Source organism: Giraffa tippelskirchi, chromosome 12, assembly GCF_054371585.1.
Source record: "Giraffa tippelskirchi isolate mGirTip1 chromosome 12, T2T-mGirTip1v1.2.pri, whole genome shotgun sequence".
Taxonomy (NCBI): domain Eukaryota; kingdom Metazoa; phylum Chordata; class Mammalia; order Artiodactyla; family Giraffidae; genus Giraffa; species Giraffa tippelskirchi.
This window is the reverse complement of record NC_137286.1, coordinates 40919635-40937983: the sequence shown is the minus strand read 5'-3', so window position 1 is coordinate 40937983 and position 18349 is coordinate 40919635. Positions and strand designations below refer to the sequence as shown.

The 18349-nt window shown below is 43.9% G+C and overlaps 2 protein-coding genes across 8 annotated transcripts in view; both read left to right on the top strand.

The window, feature by feature from the left end:
- The window catches only part of ZFAND6 (zinc finger AN1-type containing 6), a 51269-nt gene extending 48353 nt beyond the window's left edge, over positions 1 to 2916 (top strand). For both annotated transcript variants that reach the window (XM_081546746.1, XM_081546745.1), the window contains one exon: positions 2000 to 2916. In XM_081546746.1, coding sequence (XP_081402872.1) covers positions 2000 to 2148 — 149 coding nt within the window. In that variant the 3' untranslated portion in view covers positions 2149 to 2916. The remainder of the gene's footprint in view (positions 1 to 1999) is intronic.
- Positions 2917 to 3796: 880 nt separating this feature from the next.
- FAH (fumarylacetoacetate hydrolase) overlaps positions 3797 to 18349 on the top strand; it is a 39933-nt gene continuing 25380 nt past the window's right edge. For 3 of the 6 annotated variants that reach the window (XR_014070397.1, XM_081546739.1, XM_081546740.1), the window contains exon 1: positions 14890 to 15065. Coding sequence is in view for 2 of the 6 variants with exons in the window: in XM_081546739.1 (XP_081402865.1) it covers positions 14985 to 15065 (81 nt within the window). In the remaining 4 variants the exon portion in view is untranslated. Of the gene's footprint in view, positions 3845 to 8690; positions 8769 to 14889; positions 15066 to 15740; positions 15815 to 18349 lie in introns of those variants that run through there. The other 3 variants (XM_081546742.1, XM_081546743.1, XM_081546741.1) reach the window with 3 other exon arrangements.

Here is an 18349-nt window from a genome sequence, read left to right as displayed (position 1 = left end):
AGTGAGGAATTGTGTGAGAGAGGGTGTTTAAGTACTTGGTGAGCCGTGTGTAAAACGGCCAGTCATTGGTGGTGTGGGCTCACAGAGTTCATACATGTAATGTGATAGACCTGTCCTGCCACCCAATCAGTACATGCTGACTGCTGTAACAGAGCTATTAGATGGTATTAAGAGAGGGGGAACATGTTCAAAATACTACTCGGCTATTTGGCAAAGAAAGTACATTTAAATGCAGTCAAATAGATGGCTTTGGGAGTTCAGAGATGTGCATAATTATTGATAATTCATAGGAGAGGAGCAGAGGCCCATCAAAGAATCCGGAAGGTAGGATGTTTCAGCTGGGTCCTGAAAAATGAGTAGGACTTATAACTGATGGACATAGGAGCATTTCAGGCAGAAAAAAAGATAGCTTGAATGAAAGCTCAGAGAAAGGAAAGAATAAGGGCATGTTTAGGGACCATAGTAGGGAATGTAGCACAAAATATGTGCAGAAGGGTGTTTGAGACCATCAGATGAAGCTGATGATGTGTACTGGGGTTAACTGATGGGGAAGAGTGGCAGCTATAAATAGTTTCCATTTATTGTTTACTGTGTGAAGGGCATTCTGCTGAATACTCTGCCTAAGAAACTGACTTAAAAATAGATAGAATTTTGAGCAAAATTATGTTTTAGGAAGGTTATGTGGCTAAGGAGTAAATAAAAGAGGAAAGGAGATTTATATAGTCTGATATCAAAGATGTTTTAAGATTGGCTCATGCCTTGGCAAGTGTATTTATTTAAAGACTACAAACATGAACAAATAAGGCATTTTAAAGTGTGTGTGTATATATATACTATATAATATATATGTATAGTATCAAATACTGTCTTTCTAAATCTCAGAAACTTAGACTTCATGAATAGAAGGCTGTGACTTAGTGATTCCTATCTTGTCCAGTCTTGTTAGTCTGGTGTTACTTTTGGCTTCATTTTTCATCCAATGTTATGAAGCTACAGGAGACGTCCCTGGTGGTCCAGGAGTTAGGGCTGCACACTTTCACTCCCAGGTTCAACCCCTGGCCGGGGAACTAAGATCCCACAAGATGTGTAGTGCAGCCAAAATAATAATAATAATAAAATCTTAAAAATAAAATATTATGAAGTTACAGAATATCTTTTGAAGTTTTAAAAAAATGTGGTAAAGGAAGTTTGCATCAAATGTCAACATTTAAAATATTGATTCCTGTGTTCTAACAATTCCATCGTAACAGTAAAATCCTTTTTAGGGGTGCAGGACTAATTTTATTTAAAGACTATTCACCCTGCTTATTTCTCTCTTTTGGCTTCAATTCTTGGGGCATTTCCCTAAAATAAGTAGCATTTATTGCATGTTCACTGTATGTTAGGCAGGTAATACTTCCTCGTTTAATTCTTACTATAACTGATTTCCAGAATTAGAGGTGCAGAAACTGGGGCTCAGGGAGGCTCGGTAATTTGCCTGTGTTAGTGAATAGATTCGGCAACTGGATCTCATGTACTTAGTCACTGAGCCAGATTACAGTTCACATCTCCATTGGAGATTGGCCAAGGAAAGCTAATGTACTGTTTTATTTGTTAACAGTTCTGTCCAAAGTTTCATCTTTCTTAACTAAATCTTAAGGTTGTCTTCTGACAGTAAGCTTATTTTTTCACATTGTAGTATTTGAGCAATGTCTTTTTTCGTTTTTTCAGTTTATCAGTCCTGTTTTTGATAGGAAGCGGTTTGTTTCAGGTGAAGAAACTTGAGCTCAGAGAGTGGCTGTGACTTGGGCTGGCACAGACCTGTGTTTGTAGGTGGTAACAAGAACTGAAGCCATCAGCTGGTGAATTTTGAGAGTGTACTAGGTTGTGCAACTGCTAGTTTGGAATGATTCTTTAGATTGCTGCCCTAAAGACATGATCTTTTTAACATTAATTATGTAGAGAGTTTAATATTTAGACCTTGCACTCAACTCATGTACATGTATTAATCCATTTTCAGGGTTTGAATGCCGGTGTGGAAATGTTTACTGTGGTGTACACCGTTACTCAGATGTACACAATTGCTCTTACAATTACAAAGCTGATGCTGCTGAGAAAATCAGAAAAGAAAATCCAGTAGTTGTTGGTGAAAAGATCCAGAAGATTTGAACTCCTGATGGAATACAAAATCCTTTGACCATCTGCAAACTCAAAACTGACTTGAGGTTTTTTTTTCCTAGTCATTGGGAATGTAGAGCAATGTATCTTGCATAGACCTTTAATCATACATGTCATCAGAAGAATAGATTTTTGTTTTTGTTTTGAAAATGACTCTGAACATTTATTTCCATTGCAGTTTCTGTGGCTGAAAAAAGTAAACTTTACGAGTATTATCCTTTTAAGATCATTTTAATTTTAGTTGAGTGCAGAGGGCTTTTATAACAAATGTGGAGAAATTTTGGAGGGCTGTGATTTTTTTTCCCAGTATTAAACATGCATGCTTTAATCTTGCAGTTTATTTTCTCATTGTGTATGTATATATAGCTTTTCTCTGCAGCACGATTTCTGTTTTGATAATGTCCTTTAGGGCACAGCTAGTTATCAGTAATTGAATGTATCTTAATCATTATGGCTGCTTCTGTTTTTCCTTAACAAAGGTTATACATATGTTAGCATATAGTTTCTTTGCACCTACTATTTATGTCTGAATCATTTGTCACAGGAGAGTGTGTGCTGATGAGATTCTAAGTTTGTGTGTTTTTCAGTTTTTTTGAGCGAAGGAAGGAAAAGCTGTACGCATTTCATTGCTGACTGCAGGTTTCTTTCAGATGATGTTCATCGGTCTGTGTGTATACAATATGAAGAATGATCTGAAGTAATTGTGCTGTATTTATGTTTATCCACCAGTCTTTGATTAAATAAAAAGGAAAACCATAACATTCCCTTGTATTGCTTTTTCTCCGTTACTCTTGCTGGTAGTTCATTTTGACTTCTGGTACTTTAGTTTTCTGCTTTACTGATTTTGTGAGATGAGCTCTCACATCTATCTGTGACTGATACTTAACGATGATAAATTGTGATCTTACATTCCCTTGAGTTGAACGTGTCATATTTTCTAGCTCATGTTTGTTTCTCTGTTCTGAACTCTGTCACAACAAATCAGTATCTAGTAGAAGCTTCTTTTTCTAGTAGGATTAGAGAACCTGAAAGAGCATAACTCAAACATGGAGAGCTGGAGAACTGTGGAGTAGAAAGATCTCCAAAAAGCCATTTGTTCTGTGGTTTTTAAACTTACGTGGCAGCCAGCCTTTTAAAAACTTGAAATAGTATGTAAAACAGATTCTACTATTTTGCAATACAGATTTCTAAGTTTATATTTGTTTACTTAATACTTGTGTATTCCATCTTAGTATGTGTATTCTCCCTCCATATGTAATGATGACTTAGCATTGGAATCTGTAAATATTAAATAAGAGAAAACCATTATGACTATCTTAGTATATCCAATTAAAGTATATAATAGGATTTAACACCACCCATTCATAATAGAAACTCTTGATAAATTAGGACTCGAAAGGAATTTCCTTAAGGTGATAGTTTCTGTGTAAATCTATGAAACAAAAAACAAGCATCTGCCACAAAGAGGAAATTTCATACCCCTTTAAATTCAGAAACAAAGGGCTGGTTTTCCACTATCACTGCTTATGTTCAAAATTGTGTTGGAGATCCTAGTCAATAGAGTAAAAAATTTTATAAGAAATAAAAAGTAGGAAACACTAATTATTTGTACATTACATGTTCTTTTTTTGTAGAAAACCCAAATCTAAAGAGAAAGTACCAGAAATACCAGGGTTTCATTACAGAGGTAGGTGTATCATTACTTTTCTGAAGCCAGTTGCATTTCTTTGTATCAGTAACAATCAGAAAACTGGAGGACACGTTTTACAATAGTATTAACACCCAAGTACCTAGGAAATTAACAATGTACGTTGAGGACCTCTTAAGAAAAAATTCTCAAACATTATTAAGAGATAATAACTAAGACCTGAAAAAGTAGGGAGAGAGAGAAGTTTGCGGCTAGGCAGACAGTGTCAAGAAGATGTATTTTGTACCCAAATAGACCTATAGATTCAAAGCAGTTCCTATCAGAGTCCCACCAAGTTTCCTCCTGAAACTTGTTAAGGTGATTCTAAATTAAAAGGTAAAGATGAGCTCAAGGCTAGGACATTTCAATAAAGAGACATCAGGGAGGTGGGCATTTTTCCACTCTGTGTAAGACTCATCATGAAGCCATGTTCATTAAAATAGCATGGTATCCACTAAGGGTCGTACAGAATCCTAATAGATTAGACCAAAATGCCCCAAAAAAGCCATGCATGAAATGAACTGGGTATAAGAAATACGGCACACCACATTGCGGGAAGGAGACTGTGATCATGACAGCTAGCCCTACTGGTCGTCAGCATAGAAAAGAAGTGAAAATTGCTCCCTATCTTATATCACAGGGAAAAAATTCATGAATTAAATGTAAAACACAAAATTTTCTAACTCTCAAAAAAAGATGATTACTGCTTCAACCTTGGGTATAGAAGGACTGTTTAAGACACAAAGCATTGACTGCAAGTGTTACTGATGAGTTTGTCTATTAAAATGAGGCATTTTAAACCAAAAATACCTTATGGTAAAACCATCAAAGAAAGTGAAAAGCTAAGTTACAAACCAGGAAAAGTTAAAATGCAAATCAAGACCACAATAAGATACTATTTTATACCCATTCAGTTGGCAAAGATTTAAAAGTGTTTGGAAGTATCTAGCGTTTGAAGAGTTGCTGACATTAACCAAAAGTGATTCAGTCCTTAGGACGGTTTGGAAACTAGTACCTTTTAAAATTGGACTTTCAAACATGCTATAATCCACAAATTTTACTCCTCTTAAGTGTATGCCCCAGAAAAACCTGCATATAGAGAACAGTACACATGTACAGCAATTTTCAAAGCCTTGTTTACAGAAAGCAAAAATCCAGAAACCACTCAATTCCCCTTTGAAGAACGGATAAAATGTGACATATTCTTACAATGGAGTATAAATAGTGATCAAAACTAGTGGGCCCTAGAGACAACAAAATAGAAGTACTCAAAGTCCAGTCTTAATTACAAAGATTTTTAAGTGACCACGTGTTAAAGTCGGAAGTCTGGGTGATGGTTTTTTTGTTTTGATATGTTTTTCCCATGCACATGGTTTATTCCTTAAAACTTTTATTTAGGAAGAAGACCCAGATACTTAAAATTAAGTCAAAAGAGGTCATCCTTTTTAAAGATTATTATACAAATTGCTTAATTGAGACTTTAGTTCTAAGTAACTCAGCTTACTAGTATGCCCACCGTTTCTAATGTAGACTATTTCTAATGTTTGATGTTTTTGTTTTTTTTAATGAACCACCAAAACCACGATTCATGGAAAGAAAAAGATGGGTAAGTTGAACTTCAAAGTTAAAAATTTCTCTGCAAAAGGCATTGCCGAGAGAACAAAAAGACAAGCCACAGACTGGGAGAAAATATTAGCAAAACACAGTGACAAAAGACTTACCCTAAATAAAATAACTGTAAGAAAACAAACCCAGTTAAAAAATGGTCAGAATATTTAGACACCTCATCAAAGAAGATACACAGATGGCAAATAAAATGAAAAGGTGGTCAATATGTCATTGGAGAACAGCAAATTAAAATGAGATGGCACTAATACCTACAAGAATAGCTAAAATCCAAAATACAACACCAAATGCTATTGAGGATGTGGAGCAACAGGAATTTGAATTCATTGGTGATGGCAACGCAACATGGGACAGAAGGAAGAAGCTGGGCGGTCTCTTAACCGTAGTCTGAACAGACAAGCAGTTAGTTGCACTCCTAGGTATTTGTCCAAATGAGTTAAAGACCATGTCCACACCAAAACCTGCACCCAAATGTTTTTAGCAGCTTTATTTATCCATAATTGCCAAAAATAGCCAAGATGTCCTTCATATGTACCGATAAACTGTGGTACATCTGTATAATGAAATGATATTTAGCAAGAAAAAGAAATGAGCCATCAAGGCACAAAAAGACGTGAAGGAACCTTAAATATATATTGCTCAGTGAAGCTGTCCGAAAAGACTCGCTAATATATGACGTTCTGAAAAAGGCAAAACTGCAGTCAAGAGGTGCTCTGCTTTCAGGTAGAAAAAGGAAGGGATGAAAAGGTGAAGTGCAGGAAGTTTTAAGACAGGGAAACAGCTTCCATGACACTGTAATGATGGAGACATAACTATGCATCTCCAAACTTGTAGAATCCTACAACACGAAAAGCAAAACCCTGGGACTTCCCTGGCGGTCCAGGGGTTTAGACCACCTTTCAACGCAGAGGTTGCAGGTTTGATTCCTGGTCAGGGAGCTAATCCCATAGTGCCTCCAGGCCTAAAAACCAAAACAAGTCAGAAGTAATATTGTAACAAATGCAATAAAGACTTTAAAAATGGTCCAGTTAAAAAGAAGAAAAGGCCAACTCAGCTGGCATATGTTTAAGAAACAATGAGAAATAGCTTTGAGGTAGTATTCCATTAAAACATGGATGAACAGTACCTGCAACAATTAAAAGCAGGCTAAAGACAAAAAAAGAGGGCAGGAAAGAAGAAAATTTGCAAAAAACCCAGCCCTTGTTGAGCTGGTTCATATAACTCTGTTCAGAATAGTTGAGAAAAAGAGGGAACTATGATAAAAGATAAAGCACTTAATGAAGCAAATGTCTTCTTAAGGCTCAAGCTCAGAAATGCTTATAGTACATATTTTAGAGGGCACACTATGTGTTTGCTGGGCTTCCCAGGTGGCACTAGTGGTGAAGAACCCACCTGCCAATGCAGGAGATGAAAGAGGCAGGTTCCATCCCCTGGAGAAGGAAATGGCAACCCACTCGAGTATTCTTGCATGGAAAATTCTGTGGACAGAGGATCCTGGTGGGCTACAGTCCATGGGATCCCAAAGAGTCAGACACAGCTGAGCAGAGCACACACCTTTTCGAGAGCACACCATGTATTTGGCATGTATACCATACACTTTAGCACCAGAAGGATATAGTGCAAACGTGAGTGACATTCGGTTCTCTGCAAGGAGTTCAACATTTAGAGGACCTTGGAACTGAACTCAGGTAATTTATGTGCAACTGAAATTTCTAGGATGGGGAGAAGGAATGGATGGACTCCTGAGAGTTGCCCAAAAAGGCTACTCCCCTGCTCCCAGTGCAGGCAGCTCCACATCCTGCTAATCTGAATGGCAGGGGCCAGCCTCTGGCAAGACTTTTTCTCTCTCTATTCAGAAAGCCTTCTCCAGTTCTCAGTCAGGGGCAGATGCTGGAGTCTACTGTGCTGCATTTTCGCATCTGAGGGAGGCACTGAGCTTGGTGCTACAGAGGCTCAAACCAGCCCTTCATGATGGAGGTGGCAGACTCACCAGTCCTGAAAGCATCCAGACCTTGCCACCCAGGAATTTACCTTCCAACAGCAGAGTAGGAAGAGGAAAACATTTTGTGCGTGCAGATCTCCATGGCTCCAGTACTACAACAGCCTCAAGCACTGCAATTTCTTCAGCCGATGAAAATAATAACGAAGCTCATTTGGCCGCAAGGGAAAATGCTCAGGAGAAAAGTCTAAGGAAAGACTGAAAAATGGCCTTTCTGTAAAGATGGAAAAAATCATGCACATACAAATAAAATGAGCAAATAACATTAAAACATGAAAACTGCAGGATGGCGGGATTACAGGCAACATTTTTTTCCTTAAAATTCTTTTTTATGATTGTTATACATGCTCAACACACTCCCTCCCAGAAGAGGAGAAAGAAAATATAGTATACTTGCAAGTTATTTACTTCAATTTTTTTTTCCGAATAGAGAACAGCTTTGGTACTTTTCAGACACTGTATATAATTAGTGGGTTGGCAAGTCTATTTTAAAACTTGGAAATCTTACTCTCCCTACAGCCATCTCACGCCCACACCCCTTCTCACACACACATCAGCCCCATGCCCTTCCCCCAAAAGGTGGTTGATTTTCTCTCTACGTGGCTTTTATCAGAGAAGGAAATGGCAATCCACTCCAGTATTCTTGCCTGGAGAATCTCATGGACAGAGGAGCCTGGTGGACTACAGTCCATGGGGTCGCAAAGAGTCAAACACAACTGAAGCTTTTGTAATCTAGGCTTTCACTGGCTCGTGTGTTCAGTGGAAGTTCCTGGCCTGTTGCCCACACAGCACACACTCAGTAAATAAGGAAGCAGTTGTGCACTATTCCCAATGCCTGGATGAGGTGGGGGTGCTAACTGGTTATTGATTAATTGCCATTAGTCAACAGTGTTGTATTATTTACTTAAGTATTTATGGAGCACCTACTCTGTGCCAGACATTTTTGCTGGGTGTTAACAAAACTACACAAAGAGTAAGACAGTTCCTGTCTCTAAGGGAAGAGACCAGGCCAGCATGGAACAAGCAAATAGTTCATTGCGTGTGCTTAGTCACGTAGTCATGTCTGACTCTTGGCCACCCTATGGACTGTAGCCCGCCAGGCTCCTCTGTCCATGGGATTCTCCAGGCAAGACTACTGGAGTGGGTTGCCATGCCCTCCTCCAGGGGATCGTCCCAACCCAGGGATCTAACCCAAGTCTCCTGTGTCTCTTGCATTGGCAGGCGGAATCTTTACCACTGAGCCATCCTAGGAAGCCCAAATAGTTAATTGCCTTGCAGCTAAAGAGTTGCTAGAATTCGGTAGGTATTAGGTGGTACTTGGAAGGGGGACCAAAAATAAGAGTCTGGCTGCTCCTCACTCAAAAGCCAGTGAAGAGGCCAGGTTGGTGGAAAGGAAAGTTTGCTTTATTTTGGATGCCAGCAGGGAGTGGGGTGGGGTAGGCGGATTCCTGTCCAAAGGCTGGCTGCCCCCAACTGACAATCAGTGGGCAAGACCTCTTATAGACCAAGGGAGAGGGCTCCATGCAGAAGCAGCACAGTTAGCTCCGCAGTCATCTTCAAATTGGTCATGGGAGGTCTAACCGTAGTCATCTTGATTGTTTTAGTTATGGTTAATCTTCAGTTCCAGGGTCGGTTTGTTTCCATTTCTTTGAGGCCAATTCTTGGAAGTGTGTGGCAGCTTATGTCATGGCCATAGTCTGGTCATCATGTAGCTAACTTCTTCCACCTGGTAGGGGTTTCAGTATCTATCAATACAAGAGAGCTCACACGATATGGCTCAGAATATTATCTGTAGCCCTTGAAAAGGAATGAAAGGTCCTTGACTTTGCCTACTGATTAAGCTGTTATTGTTTTGTCCTATTTGACTACTTTTCTTTGCTTCTGCATTTTCTCACTTCCCTGATTAAACTTATTCTTTGGCTAAGAGACAAGGCAGGCTGAGGACATGGGAGTGGAGGGGAAGAGGCCTTCTGCTCTGTTGCGCCATTGCACAAGGCCTCTTATAATAAAGCCACAGAACAGAATTGGGACCCTTTCCTCTTTCTTTTCTCCCTTTCTGGAACCTGTGGAGAGGTTCAAGATCCAGAGCCCTGTACCAAAGTCACAGATGTGAAGCCCTGTGCCAAGGTCATCTCAGAACTGACCGACCCCCATAGCAGTTGTTGCCATGAGCCCCCCTGACCTAAACCAACCAGCTCCCTGACTCCAAATTAGGTAAAATACCCACCCTATAGGGTTTCCCCAGTGGCTCAGTGGTAAAGAATCTGCCTGCAATGCAGGAGCCACAGGAGACATGGGTTCAATCCCTGATCAGGAAGATCTCCTGCAGGAGGGCATGGCAACCCACACCAGTATTCTTGCCTGGAGAATCCGCATGGGCAGAGGAGCCTGGCAGGCTACAGTCCATAGGGTCTCAAAGAGTCAGACACGACTGAAGTGACTTGGCATGCACACACACACCCACACTATAGCATCCTAACCAATCACCTAATGCCACCCTCCCAGCAGGAATTTTCTTTATCTTGAGGCTATAAAAATTGGCTACTAGCCCATGAAAAGCGTCAGCTCTCCCTTGAGCCTGCCCGCTGTTCCAACAGTGCCTCTACTCTAATAAACTGTTCTCTCATTCCACCTTATGTCTGAAAATTCTTTTCCAACCTGTACAGGGACCACGACAGAACCTATGAGAATGAGTCAGACCACCTACCATTGCCAGAGACTGCCCTTCATTCCTTCTTTCCCAGGGCAGACATAACCAAAACCAAGGTCCACCCTTGGCAGAGGTACTCAGGACAGGAGATGAGGACCAAGAAGAGGCTGAGCCAGACTGAGCCTCTTACAGGGTCACTGGTCAGCCTCAATCATCACCGGGCTTAGGGAAGGGGGTCATAGCCAGCCCCTCTTGTAATGCCCCCTCATCCCAGGCCTTCTGATTCCAGGCCATCTTATCTCACATGTTCCCACCGACCCAGCCCCTCCTCCTTCCAAGCCAACCTGCAGGACAGCCTTCCTAACTCTGAAAACTTGTGTTTTAATTTTTTAAAAATTGAAGTATAGTTATATGATATATACAATATGTTACAAGTGTATGATATAATGACACAATTTTAAAGCTTATATTCCATTTATAGTTATTATAAAATATTGGCTCTATTCCCCATCTAACTCTGCAGAGTTTACCCTTGCCTGACTACTGACTACTTTTTTTTTTAACTGTGCTAGGATCTGACAGCATCCTGGATGGCTAAGTGTACCTGAACATATTTTTTTGTACCTTTTGGGCATCTATATGTCTTCTTTGCAGAAATGTCTATTTAGGTCTTTTGCGCATTTGTGGATTGGATTGTTTGGGTTTTTTGATACTGAGTTTCATGACCTGTTTGTAAAACAGATAGCTAGTGGGAAGCTGCTGTAAAGCACAGGGAGCTCAGTTCAATGCTCTTGTGATGACCTTGAGGGGTGGGATGGGGGCATGGGAGGGAGGCTCAAGAAGGACGGGATATATGTATACATATAGCTCAAACATGAATTTGAGCAAATTCCGGGAGATTAGTGAAGGACAGGGAAGCCTGGCATGCTGCAGTCCAGGGAAGCCTGGCATGCTGCAGTCCAGGGGATTGCAAAGAGTCCGTGGACTGAGCGACTGAACAATAGCTGATTCACTTTCCTTGTACAGCAGAAGCCAAGGCAACGTTGTAAAGCAACTAAACCCCAATTTAAAAAAAAAGTGTGTCTGAAGCACCCACACAGATAACCTTCTCATGTTGTGTTCTCAGAGCCCTGGATGTAACTTTGTTTCTGAAAAGTTCTAGCTGACTGGACAAGAGTGATGACAAACAAAACCTTGAACTCTCCCTAACATTCTTTTCCTCCCTCCCTCCTCTCCCCTTTCCCTCCCTTCCCTTTGATCCCCTCCCAGCTTCCCTCTTTACCTGTCACTCACCATTTTAGTACTTGATTCTATCAGCAAGATACTTGGTACGCACATTACTGCTGATCTTATTGAAACGGCAGCATTGTTTTAGAGGTGAGGACAGAGGTAGGAAGACAGGGAAGAACTGCTAGGGGACTTGGGACTGGCTGTTGACAAATGTGTGCTTCAAGAATGAAGATAATTGAATCTGATTTAGGGAGCTGGACAGTGGATGACAGGAGATATAGGGCAAGATGTTGCAGGAAAAGGAGGTGCAACTTCTTATTTGCTTTTTTTTGATCTATTATTCATTACGAAATGTTTTTGAAGGGAAAGGGTTATATTTACAAACCTTAGGATGATTCTTCCATCTTTAAAATGCTCTTTTAAAATAGTTTCTAGGGGACTTCCCTGGTGGCCCAGTGGCTAAAACTCTGTGCTCCCAATGCAGAGGGCCCAGGTTTGATCCCTGGTAGTGGAACTAGATCCCACAGGCTGGAATTAAGAGTTCAAATGCTACAACGAAAGATTCCAGTGCCGCAGCCAACACCTGGCACAGTCAAATAAATAAATTTTTTTCAAATAATAATTTGTAGGATTTTGGCTTAAATTTGTTTTCAAATGTATTCAGTCAGTTCTGTTTGCATATCAATTAATTCATTAACTTTTGCCTCTAAGGTTGTAAGAATTTTCAAGCAAATTAATTAATCAAAAGTCAGTGTTTCAAATACTGGTTTGTGTATTGATATGTATTGTGCAGCCTATACTTTAATAATTTTAACTCACTTAAAAAATACTTTGTGAAGAAGAACTAAAGAGCCTCTTGATGAAAGTGAAAGAGGAGAGTGAAAAAGTTGGCTTAAAGCTCAACATTCAGAAAACTAAGATCATGGCATCTGATCCCATCACTTCATGGTAGATAGATGGGCAAACAGTGGAAACAGTGGCTGACTTTATTTTTCTGGGCTCCAAAATCACTGCAGATGGTGATTGCAGCCATGAAATTAAAAGACGCTTACTCCTTGGAAGGAATTTTATGACCCACCTAGACAGCGTATTGAAAAGCAGAGACGTTACTTTGCCAACAAAGGTCCGTCTAGTCAAGGCTATGGTTTTTCCAGTGGTCATGTATGGATGTGAGAGTTGGACTATAAAGAAAGCTGAGCGCCAAAGAATTGATGCTTTTGAACTGTGATGTTGGAGAAGACTCTTGAGAGTCCCTTGGACTGCAAGGAGCTCCAACCAGTCCATCCTAAAGGAGATCAGTCCTGGGTGTTCATTGGAAGGACTGATGTTGAAGCTGAAACTCTAATACTTTGGCCACCTGATGCGAAGAACTGACTCATTTGAAAAGATCCTGATGCTGGGAAAGATTGAGGGAAGGAGGAGAAGGGGATGACAGAGGATGAGATGGTTGGATGCATTATCAACTCGATGGACATGGGTTTGGGTGGACTCCAGGAGTTGGTGATGGACAGGGAGGCCTGGCGTGCCACGGTTCATGGGGTCGCAAAGAGTCGGACACGACTGAGCGACTGAACTGAACTGTGAGGTTTGTGAGAAATTTGCATTCCTATTATAAACGTCAGTGCTGACCACTTTACCTTAACAGCTGTAGTCTCTCCTTTTCTGATTGTCTTCTTAAAGAAGAAAAGCAAAACTCAGACACTAAGAAATGGTTACCTTTCTGGTTGGATGTCCCTTGGGAGGAAGAAGTAGTTCATTGATAACCAAGTCTGTGTCAGGCATTATTTGACTATCACAGAAATCCTTGAGTAGGTATTATTGGTACCTCTCTTTTTGGAGAAGACTCTTGAGAGCCCCTTGGACAACAAGGAGATCAAACCAGTCAATCCTAAAGGAAATCAACCCTGAATATTCATTGGAAGGACTGATGCTGAAGGTGAAGCTACAATACTTTGACCATCTGATGCAAAGAATCAATTCATTGGAAAAGACGGTAATGTTGGGAAAGACTGAAGGCAGGAGGAGAAGGGAGTGACAGAGGATGAGATGGTTGAATGGCATCACCAACTCAATGGACAGGAGTTTGAGCAGACCCTGGCCGATAGTGAAGGACAGGGAAGCTTGGTGTGCTGCAGAGTCAGACAGGCCTGAGCAACTGAACAACAATTCTTTTACAGATAAGGAAACTGATGATTGGAGAGGGTACTGTCAGAGGTGGCTCTCAAATCTTCATCCTTTTAGCTTCATCCTTTCCAGAACTGGAAAGAGTATTACCGTGTAAATTTATTCTTCCTCTTTCCCTCCCTCCCTTCTTTTTTCCTCCCTCACTCCCTTTCCTTCTCCTCCTTTTCTTTCTGTATTTTTTCCCCTCAGTCTCTCTTTTCAACCTTTACACACAAACACGTAGAGCTACTGTATGCCAGGAGCTCCACAGGTGCTCCACGATTCATTCAATTCTATCAACTCTATGAAGTAGGAACCATTATCATCAACCTCATTCAGAGAAGAGAGCTGAGACAGAAAGAGGTTCAGTAACTTGTCCAAGGTAAAACAGCTTATCAATGTCATTTAAACACTGGAATGTGAAATAAACAGGTGACTTATACTTTCTAGAATATTAATTTTCATTAGTCTAGGCCTTCCAATGGCACCCCACTCCAGTACTCTTGCCTGGAAAATCCCATGGATGGAGGAGCCTGGTGGGCTGCAGTCCATGGGGTCGCTAAGAGTCAGACACGACTGAGGGACTTCACTTTCACTTTTCACTTTCCTGCATTGGAGAAGGAAATGGCAACCCACTCCAGTGTTTTTGCCTGGAGAATCCCAGGGACAGGGGAGCCTGGTGGGCTGCCGTCTATGGGGTCGCACAGAGTCGGACACGACTGAAGCGACTTAGCAGCAGCAGTAGCAGGCCTTCCAAACAGGCATGCCTGTTCCTTTCACCGATAAAGTGGAAATGCCTTAGCTGACAGATGATCATAGCTGATGAAGGCAGAAAAGGTGCGACTGGAACATAGCTCCAGCCCCGGAAGCGCCGTCTGGCTTCTGAGTGTCTGCTGTGACCAGGACACCCGACAAGACTCGCGTTGAGCTCGTGTTGAGCTGAAGATCGGGCCATGCAGCTGGGGGCGGGGAGTGCGGGGGAGGGGGACGGGATGAAGCTGAAGTCACCCGGGGCAGAGCCTTAAATGCCAAGATGGGTGTTGGTCTCGGTAGGCACAAGGGCCCTACCCCCGGCAGCTGGACCGAGGTCGCAGGGCCCTCCAAGGGGAGGCTGGGCTGCGCAGAGGCAAAGCTGTAGTGGGAGGGAAAGGATGGATATTGCGGGGCTGGAATTTGCTGAGGAACAGGCCTCGCGGAGGGGCGGGGCCCCAGGAGAGGCGGGGCTCGAGAAGTGGAGGTCTTGTGGTGGGCGGGGCTCCGCGAGGGGCCTCTCTTGTGGAAGGGGCTCGGGGAGGGGCGGAGCCCTCGAAAGGGGCGGGCCGGGCCCTGCTGTGTCACCGGGTCAGCTCTGGCGGGAGGCGGGGTGTCTGAAGGGGCGGAGTCCGCAGGGGGCGTAGCCCGGCCTGCCCATCTCTGCGAGTCCTGTCCCGCAGGCCGCGCGCACCCTACCGCCCTGTTCTGTACTCGCCAGCATGTCCTTCGTCCCGGTGGCCGAGGATTCTGACTTCCCCATCCACAACCTGCCCTACGGCGTCTTCTCCACCCGAAGCAACGTGAGCTGCAGCGCTCGCTTCCGGGCGCGGGGAGGGAGGGCGTCCCCTCCGCCCGGGACCCCCACCCTCCTGCCCCGCCCCTGGCCTCAGTCCAGCCTTGCCCCCTCTTGCCGGCACCCGACCCAGCTGGATGTGGGGCCCGTCGTTTCCCGGCTCGTCGCCCCTCGCCAAGACCCCCGGAGTCGTTGGGGCCCCACGAGCGGTGCCTCCCCTTCTGGGAGTGCGATGGGAGGGGGCTGGAGGCTGGGGCTGATCGCCGAGGGTGAATGTTGGTTCGGATCCCTCCCGTTGTTGGTTCAGATCCCTCCTGGTAGCTTTCCAGATGTGAGTTGTTGAAACAGTCAGCCTGTTTATGCACATTTGCACGAAAATTAAATGCAAAATGAAACGAAGCATGGCTCTCCCTCTCAGGCAAGCAGAGCAAGTTATATTAAATATTATTATTACAGAGAAGTTGAAGCGCAGTTATACTGCCTACTCCGAAGTCATTTCGCTCTGTTTCCTTCCCTGGAGACACCATATTATGGCCGGTTGTTCATCCTCCATGTTAGACCCTAACCCTAGAAATATTCATTGACCCGGTTTATTTAGTGACTCAGAGGGATGAGTTCATTCACATCAGAGTCCTGGGATCCAAGAGTTCAATTTCTTTACCTCCAACTGGCCTTCTTTCAGCTTCTTGGGCTCCCTGGCATTCCCTTGCTGATCAGAAGAAGCCCTTTGAGGGTAGGGAAATGAAATTTCACTGAGTAAGTATAGTCTGATGGGCAGAAAGAAATCTTGAAAACTGTGGGGGTTTATCAACAAATATATAAGAAGTTCCGTGGGTGGGGAAAGCAGATTCCCTTGGATGTACTCATGGCATTTTTGGCTTAGCTTTCTGCTTCCAACTTTCATGGTAAGCTCCGGATTAGCTCTGAGAAGCCTCAAACTCCCGAATCTGCTTGTGCCCAGCAGTGTTCAGGAACCGTTTGGTAAACGGAGCTTGTGGCAGTTAGCACCTTCTGGAAAGTGGTTTCCTGCCCCCATGACTGATCCTTGTCCCCATGTGCAGCAAATGCTTGGATCTAGAAGAGTCAGCGTGTGGTTTCACAACTACCAGGCCTGACCAGATGTCGCAAGGATGCCAAAGATTAACAGTCCCCTGAAGGGCCTGAGGCATGTTAAACCTTAACCTGTGTTGGCGAAGCACACTCTGCTAGCCAGCCCTCCCTCTACACTCCTCTGACATTCTGCTCTCAGCCAAGGGTCCCCACTTTTCCTCAGGGTGCAAATCTGGAGGACAAATCGCTTAGGCAGAAGCTTTTGCAAGAAGCAGGGGGCGTGCTCTGACTTGCTATCCCAGAGAACTCTAGAATGAATGCTCCTTAGAGTGTGGACTCTATGCCCCAGACTCCATGCCCCAGCTGTTTTCATATTAGGTTGTGCAAGGACAGCCACTGTACAGAGGTTCAGTGCCTTCTGAAAAGAATGCTGGGGGTTGTGAGTTGGCTCCCTTGGCATTCCAGAAGGCTGAGGCCCTTCAAGTGGAACTGGCTGTGTCGAAGCTCTGGCTGCAGGCGCTGGACATTCCAGAGGTGATGACCACCTCTCCAGACTGGTCTGGTCGCTAAGGCAGAGTCCTCCCTCTCCTCCATGCCAGAGGCCAGCCGTACATAACTTGGGTGGAACAGTAGTGAACGAGGGTTCCCAGGTGGCGCTAGTGGTAAAGAACCCTCCTGCCAATGCAGGAGATGTAAGAGGCGTGAGTTTGATCCCTGGGTTGGGAAGATCCCCTGGAGGAGGAAATGGCAACCCACTCCAGTATTCTTGACATATGTACAGTACTAGTGGAAAGCTGTTGTATAGCATAGGAAGCTCAGCTTAGTGCTCTGTGATGACTTAGAGGGGTGGGATGGGGATATATGTACATACGGCTGATTCACTTTGCTGTATAGCAGAAGCTAAACAAAATTGTAGAGCAAGTATACTGCCATTAAAAAAGAGAAGTCCCAACAGTTAATGGAGGGAGTTGCTATCTCGAGTCCTAGGGTCAGGGTTGGGACACACGGGCTGCTTCTCACCTTTACTTGCAGCCAAGGAAGCAGGCAGCCACCCTTATGATTAGGTCTTGGCTGTTGCTAGTGGCCTCAGCTACCTTCTTCCTTCAGCATAGTGTGGGCGCCAGGGTCAGAGAAATGGCTCAAGGGTCTACCTGCAGATCGCCTTAGCGGGCATCCCCTGGGGGTCCAGGTGGCCCAGCTCATTGTCCAGGGAGCCTGAGGCCCAGGGAGCTAGCAGTGGAGCTGGAAATGAGGCACTCGGTTCTTCAAGCAGCCTTCTCCCAGGTTGGCCTGGGGCCTCAGGGCTGGGTGAGGGTGTGGCTCTGATCTACACCTGTCCCAGGGGCTGACATGCATGGAGAGGTAGCCATCTTCTCTTAGTCCCCCAAAATGAGCAGCCAGTGGAGATAAAGCCAGCCGGTAGCCCTACCTCTTAAACTCACTGAACCTGAGATGGCAAAGCTGGTAGTTCAGGAGAACTGGAAGCTCAACTCAGGACGAGCCCAGCTGGTTGAGTCTGCAGGCATGCTCTCAGGTTCCTTGTTTGTTTGTTTTTTAAAGCTTTACCAAGAGTCAGACACTTGCTATTTATTTATTTGGCTGTGCCGGATCTTAGTTGTGGTTCATGGGATCTTCATTGTGTCATGCGAGATCTTTAGTTGCTGCACACTGGCATATGGGCTCAGTATTTGTGGCATGTGGGCTTAGATGCTCCACGGCATGAGGGATCCTAGTTCCCTGTCTAGGGATCGAACCCGTGTCCCCTGCATTGCAAGGCAGATTCTTAACCACTGGACCACCAGGGAAGTCCCTCTTGGATTCCTCGTTGATAAACCAAGTCCAGCACCGTGGGGACAAAGGCCAGCCTTTGCCAAATACTTGAGACATCTTCACACTCAGGCTTGAAGCCTGGATCTGATGGTGCAGAAAGGAACTTCCCTCAAGTGTTCTAAACAGTCTGGCTTCCTGCTCCCTCGTGACCTGAACTCTGCTCTGATTGAGCCATAACAGAGTACATTAGCCCAAGCCCCTGACCCTCCTCTGTGCCTGGGACACTCTCTGCTCTGCTCTGCAGAGGAATTGCCCCAAGAGAAGGCTTAGGTTTAACCTAAGAAATAATCCAGTTGCCTGGTGAGGTGGTGAGCTCTCTGTCACCAGAGGCATTTAAGTGACACCTGAGAAACTTTGCTGGGGACTTTGCCTGGATAAGGGGCTTGGATTATGCAGGAAACAGATTCTTTC